The following is a 7,407-nucleotide window of genomic DNA, read 5'->3' on the forward strand; positions in this document are numbered from 1 at the left end:
AAAAAAAAAAGAAAAAATGTGATTCATCAGTACCACAAAAAATTAAGGAAAGGCCAACATAAACTGGAAAACGGGGAAAGTTTTCTGGATAAAATGGTATTTAAAACGAGCTTGAGTAAACAGGTTTTGGTAGCATACACCTATAGTCCCAGCGCTCCGGAGGGTGAGGCAAGATCACCTCGAGTTGGAAGCCAGCCTGGGTTACCTAGTGTGCTCAAGGCCAGCCAGAGTTGTACAGCAAGACTCTCCAAGAGGGGGGGTGGGGGAAGGTAGCCCACATATGAATCCAGTTCTCAAAAAACACACCAAGGAAAAACTTAGCTACAAGGGATGAGCGCTTAACCACACTTAAACTGTATGAGTGAAGGTTTGTATATAGAAAGTTTTCCACTTAAAACCAAGAGATATCCTTCTCTTACAAATAAGAAAAGTATTTCTGAGGTGTGTGCATGTGTACTTATGTATAGGATAGTTTTCACATCCTGAAGGCCAAACTTCCCTTAATATAGTAGGCCCTCAATTATTTATTGAGTGAATACTAAATGGCACCTGTTGCAGACTACTTACAACTTAAAGTGACAAATCACTGTAACACAAACCTATTTTAAAACTTCAAAGATAAGTATTCTCAACATCTTTATATCCAATTTCTTTCTTTATTCAACAAATATTAGGAGCTTATTATGTGTCAGGCACCATGCCTATATATGGGCCAATTTTCATCTGACAATAATTCTACCTACTCACAACCACAGTGTTCCACTAAGATGTACGCTAAACTAGCAGAGATGGGACTTACACCAAACACTTACATAGATGATTTTTTTATATGCAGGCCACATATGCGCAACAAAATAGATACCATTACTATTTTCATTACATGTATAAGCAAACTGGGACTTGGCAATTCTACATCTTCACATTCAACCAAGTGCAAATAAAAATGGGGAGAGGGGCTCTGCATCTATACTGAACATGTACAGATTTTTTTCTTGCCATTATTCCCTAAACGAAACAGTATAACAACTATTCATGTAACATTTACATATAAAGTATGGAGAAGCTGGCCATGTAACACAGTGGGATGGACAGTGAAGTATCAGACTCCAGTGAAGTATGACTTCCAACCCTAGTACTACCAAAAAAAAAAAAAAAAGTACAGGAGAGAAGGGTGAGGAATTTAGCTCAATGACACTGCACCTGCCTAGAAAGCACAAGGTCCTGAGTTCAATCCTTTGTGGTGGAGGGTTATAAGAGAGACATAGTTAGGCTACATGCAAATACCACCCCATTTTATATGAAGTCCTTGCACAGCCTCAGGATTTTGATAGCCTTAGGAGTCCTGAAACCAATCCCCTACAGATGCCTAGGAAGGACTGTACAGAATTTTCATTAAAAATAGCATGCTTGTAATCCCAGCACCTGGGAGGCTGAGGAAGGAGTATCACTGTGAGTTTGAGACCAGCCTGGGCTACATAGTGAGTTCCAGATCAGTCTCAACTACATAGTGAGACCCTGCCTCAAAAAACCAAAAAGTAATAAAGCCAAACATCTAAAGGGGTTTCAGTTGCATTTCCAAAACTACTTATACCTTTTAATTGTTTATACTGAAAAGCAAAGCTCACTACATGATTATTTGTAACTGAGATGCAGTAATGAACTCCAAAATTATAATGGTGGTCCAAAAAGAAAAAAAACAAAACAAAACAAAACTACTGAAATATACAACATACTACAGGGTAAGTCAGCAGAAAACTAAGTCAGATAGATACAGCTTGAAAATATCTACCAAAACAGAGTCCACAGAGGCCAGGCTTGGCGACACACGCCTGTAACCCCAGCACCGGGGAGCTTGAGGCAAGAGGATCACTGAGTGTTTGAGGCCAACCTGAACTATATAGCAAGACCCTGTCTCAAAAAGAAAGGAGGAAAAAAAGTATTATAAAACAGTGCTATAGAGAAAAACAAACAAGTGAAGGGAGATAGGAGTATGTGACAGGGAACTCCTCAGTGACAAGGAGATGTTCAAACAGAGCTGTAAAGAAGTTAAAAGAAAAATAAGGAAGAAACCGTATAAAAGGAGTTCTAAGTAAATGTAATAGCTAAGCACAAAGGTTCTGTGGCCAGGATATCGTTTGGTTTTGAAATTGTCTTTACCATACTTTGAAAGCACTTCCTATTTTTTATAATCAGTAATTACTTAATGAAGGGATTTATTCAAATGTCATTTTTTCTTTCACTAAATGACTCAAAATATAACTGCAGTGGAATAAGGCATACAAAATGATCACCTAATCTCCAAAGCAAAGCCTCTCAAAAAAATAAAAATTACTTCCTTATTACTACATTCAAGCTTCTGCAAGACTCATCTGGAATGTTTCCTAAGTCAAGGTTGTTTCTTAAAAAAAAATCAAGGTATTGTCACAAAAAATGTCAAAGCAAGAAGTAGGAAGAGAGAAGAGTGCATTAAGATGAAGTAAAGATAGAGACAAGCCTGGCTTGGTGGTGCACGCCTGTAATCTCAGCACTTGGGAGGGCGAGGCAGAAGAACTGCTGTGAGTTCGAGGCCTGCCAGCACTACATAGTGAGTTCAAGGCAAGCCTGATCTACTATCGAGACCCTGTCTCAAAAAAAATGAAAAAAGATAAAGATTAGAGACAAGCAAATATTCTAAAAGAAAAGTTGCCTTACAAAAATTACTTTAAAAATCTAAGTGTAACAACTGAAAAGACATTTACAAAATGTCAACAACTTTGGCAGGCATGAGGCCCTGAGTTCAATTCCCGGTATCACGCCCCCTTCCATAGTATTATGATTAAGTAAAAAAGGCTTTTAATAGTTTTGATTAATCTTCCAAAAACTAGCTTGTGAAGTACTTACTTCTGTCTCTATGTTAGTGTGTGTGTGTGTGTGTGTGTGTGTGTGTGTGTGTATATATATATATACCAGCAGTACCTGCAGAATAAATGGATTTCAAATTTGTAGGAAGTATTGTTTTTCCAATTTTTGGAAAAGGAACCAACTTTTTCAAGTATTAATTTTTCGTTTTTGTTTTTTGGGTTTTTTTGGTTTTTTGAGACAGGGTCTCACTATGTAGTTGAGACGGACCTGGGGACCTGGAACTCACGATGTAGCCCAGGCTGGTCTTGAACTCACAGCGAAACTCCTGCCTCAGCCTCCTAGGCTAGGATTACAGGCGTGAGCCACCACACCCAGCTTCAAGTATTAATTTTTGAAACTAATAATCACAAGCAAGTATATGTACTCAAAAAATGTGCTATTTTAGAGCAGCCATGGTAGAAATCACTACAACTAAACTTTTATCTGTTCTAGGCTTACATATACCTGCATTACCATAATACCTCATAAGCAAAATAATATTCAATGAAATTTGTGTCCATCACAGTACAAATCAAAACAAAAGGTGCCGGGCGTGGTGGCCCATGCCTGTAATCCCAGCACTGGGGAGGCTGAGGCAGGAGGATCATTGTGAGTTCGAGACCAGCCTGAACTACATAGTGAGTTCCAGGTCAGTCTCAACAACATAGTGAGACCCTGTCTCAAAAACAAAACAAAAAAAGGTGACTGTAGCTCCATGGTTCAAAGTAGGAATTTTGTTCCAACTCACTGTTTTATATCCCAAAGAAACCTCAGCTCCTCCCAAGGTGACTTTGAGCCTAAGAATTTGAATATGTAATCATTGTTTAAGATACTGATGAATATTTACATATTAAAGATTTTTATTTTGACATAATTCTATACTTAATTCACCTGAACTGTAGGTGGTCTTGAAATGTTTCCTGAGGGCAAAGAACTGTATACTGTAAAGAAGTACACACTGATGTTCAAGCAGTAGTATTCCTGCTGCTGATAAACAAATATAATTTTTAAATATCAGCTAGCAGGAGCAGGAATAACTGAATTTCTTCCTTAAACAGTAAAAAATGTATACTAAACCTCACTACTAAACCGATAGATTCAGTAATATACCCAAGTACAATATTAATTGCAGTAAAGTTACAGTGACTAACTGTGCAAGTTTGGACAAAAAGAATGATGATGAAAATAGTACAATAAAATATTCATGTAATGTCGTTTTTGAAGGCCGCTCTCCCAAAAATATGAGGAAAAAGGAAGCCAACCCTCAGCAAATGCAGTACCTGAAATGACTGGGAGCTTGGTGTGTTTGAAGGACTCAAGTACTTACACTATTTCACTTGACCACCACAGCAATCCTGTGGCCTAATATTATGAATGGGAAAAATTCAGAACCAAGAGGTTACGCAATTTGCCCAAGGTCGCTCAAAAAATCAGCGGTACAGATATACCTGGAATGGTGCACTTCACCTGACCCTTTCCACTACATCACCCCGCCTCCCAACCGTGGCATGACAGAAAAGCAGGGATCAGACTCGTGTGTAACCCGCACTACCCCTCCCCTCCCAGGGAGGCGCAGGCTGGCCTCTGAATGCGTTCCTTAGCAGCATGCCTGCCAGAAGGAAGTTGAGTCCGACAGGGAGGCCACGGATCAGCCCAGAGAAGTGACAAGGCTGACAGGCGCACCCCCTGCGGACCAGTCTGCATTCCCAGGAGCCCCTTCGGACCGGGGGCCGGCAAGCCTGGTCTCCCAAACGTCCGATACACCTCCCAGGGAGTTTCGCCCCCTCCTGGACGCGAGGAACCAGCTGGGAGGGAGCCAAAGGGCGGACGAACGGCCACTCGAGCCGGCCATGTGTCCAGCCCGTCACGCCCGCCTCGCCCCGGCCGAGGCAGAGGCCCAGCTCCAGACACAACGCAAAAGCAGCCTTGGCGGCAGCCTCCACAACCACCACGCCAGATTGAGGCGTCCCGGCGTGGCACCGCCGTCAGGTCTCCGCCCCACCCCTCCAGCTGGTCTGGCGAGGCCGGTCCGCGGCTCCAGCCAAGCCCGGAGGACTCGGCCTGCCATATCCCGCCCGCCCGCCGCCGCAGCAGCCACCTGGAGCGTCCTTACTTCATTAAGCTTGCGCTCCGCGGCCTCGCGCAGGGCTGGGTCCATGGTGCCCCGCAGGGCCTCGATAATGGTGTTGGGGTCCATCGCGGCGCGGACTCGGTCAAACCCGGGGCACGGGTGCTGTTGGGCCAGGAATAGCGCCACACACTGCGCACATGGACCCGCCGCACTCCGCAGCGGCAACCGGCGCGAAAGGAAAGAGAAGCGCCAAGGCCCCGGATAGAACCTCTTTGCTTCGGCGTGGAGGCGGGAGATGCTCCGGACACTTCCTGCCTGTGCGGCCGCGGAGCACCTTGGGAAATGTAGTCCTCAGGCGCTGTGCGCAGCCCACGTGGCTGCCCCTCGCAGACTTGCTACTCAAAAAGGAAAATCTTTCAAACGCTGCGCAAAGGAAATGAAGACAATCAATTACGAAGATTTCTTATAACATGCCTAAGGAATGTATGATACAGCTTCTTGCTAGTAGCTGTGTAATTCAAAAAAGGAACTTTGAAAGCCAATTTGAGTTGTAGTTCTAAATGACATAAAAATATTTATACTCTTTGACTTACTACTCCCATTTATGAGACCTTATCCCAAGAAAATATTGTATCATAAAAAATTAAATGAGATTTACGAAAGGTATTCATCACATTGCATATAATTAATTACAAAATATTGAAATTATAGTATTTTACTGAGTATCTAAAGTCTAGCTAGAAATTTTGGAAATCACCTCTAAATGCCAAGTTAAAGGGAAATCCACACTTAGATTCACCTTCTTTAAGACAGTTTCAGAAAGGTTTACACAAGGTCAATTTAGCAAGAAGCTTAAGTAGGTTTTCAAGAGCTATGATCTCTGTTCAAATTTTTCATTGCTCTGAAAAGGCCTCTTAAGACAAATTTCCAGCAATACTAAAATGGTTCAACAAACTACAAAAATTCAGTCAATTAAATACTTTACAATCATTAAAGCTTACAAATATTGCCAGGCATGATAACATTTACTTATTATATTTTCACCTACCCTAGAGACAGGCAGGAGGATGGCACCAGCACATTTATTGTATATATAATAAACCTTGTAGCAACATGAAAGCATACAACGCTGTAACATGGAGAAAGACTGGGACATAAAATTTGGGGTCTTTTTTATACAGGCAGCTAAATTAGGTAAGAAATATTGTAGGTAGTAAGACAGGGCTAAGCTCTCGAGAGTCAGTGCAGAGGATGAGAACATATCAAAACTGTGGCTAGTGGGCCAGGGATTTACCTCAGTGGTTCCTCCACCTGCCTTGCAAGCACAAGTTCAATCCCTGGAACAACAACAACAAAAAGCCTCAAAACTGTGACTAGTGTCTGGGGATGATGGTTCATGCCTGTAATCCCAGCACTTGGGAGGTTGAGGCAGGAGGATCACTTTGAGTTCCAGGCCCACCTGGGCTCTATAGTGAGTTCAAGGCCAGCCTGAACTACACAGTGAGGCCCTGTCTCAAAAGCAACAACAATAAAAACAAGCAAAATTCTGTCTGGAGGCACATTCATTGAATGCCAGACCTCAAAATACAGATGAAATGCCTATGTACCTATGAGGGATCAATAAAAGTTTGAGTACCATCTTTTTGAGATACATAAATAAACCATCATCTCATTAAGTGTGGGCCATCTTTTCCCACCCACTAAAACTGAGACTAAGATTAAGACTAAAACTAGCCAGACATGATGGCGTGTGCCTGTAATCCCAGCACTCGGAAGGCTGAGGCAGGTGGATGGCTGTGCGTTTGAGGCCAGTCTGGGCTACAAAGCCCAGTTTCAAAAAATAAAAAGACTAAAGAGCTGGGGATTTAGCTCAGTGGCCCCAGCACCTGCTCCTAAAACATAAAAAATGGCTAAAACTACTAAGACAAAGGTAAGAATAAAACTATATTGGGCTGGGAATGTAGTTCAACAGTGAGGCACCTGCCTGGCAAGTACAAGGTCCTGAGTTTGATCCCTGGTACAAAAAAATAATAATTATTATTATATATATATCTATATCTATAGATATAGATATAATCGATCAAAGTTAAAGATATCATCCACGGTGCTCGCTTCGGCTGCACATATACTAAAATTGATGTCATCCGAGTATGCTTGTTACCCCATTGAATCAATATTACCTAAGCAACTATACTTACAATCCTATTGTTGGATTAAGTTTTGTACAACCTTGTACCCACCTCTTGATTTTGTCCTGTAACCTCCCTTGTAAGTGGCCTCCTTGGCAACACACTTTCTGGGTCCCCTCCTGTCTCTCTCAGGAGCTGTCTCTCCCTCAATAAAATTTCCTACTCTTAACCTCGGTCATTCCTCAGAATTCTTTCTTTGATTCTGGAGAACACGAACTCAGCGCATCAATTATCTAGTAAGGTTTGGAAGTTGCATTTATTCCTCTT

General features: G+C 42.0%; 1 protein-coding gene across 3 annotated transcripts in view; it reads right to left on the reverse strand.

The window, feature by feature from the left end:
- The window catches only part of Ipo7 (importin 7), a 57,902-nt gene extending 52,629 nt beyond the window's left edge, over window positions 1–5,273 (reverse strand). The window contains exon 1 of one of the 3 annotated variants that reach the window (XM_010615298.1): window positions 4,994–5,273. In XM_010615298.1, coding sequence (XP_010613600.1) covers window positions 4,994–5,077 — 84 coding nt within the window. In that variant the 5' untranslated portion in view covers window positions 5,078–5,273. The remainder of the gene's footprint in view (window positions 1–4,993) is intronic. The other 2 variants (XM_010615299.3, XM_033764148.1) reach the window with 2 other exon arrangements.
- Window positions 5,274–7,407: the final 2,134 nt, after the last annotated feature.

The sequence above is a fragment of the Fukomys damarensis genome, unplaced genomic scaffold, assembly GCF_012274545.1.
Source record: "Fukomys damarensis isolate Sample0158 unplaced genomic scaffold, DMR_v1.0_HiC HiC_scaffold_16, whole genome shotgun sequence".
In the NCBI taxonomy this organism is placed as follows: domain Eukaryota; kingdom Metazoa; phylum Chordata; class Mammalia; order Rodentia; family Bathyergidae; genus Fukomys; species Fukomys damarensis.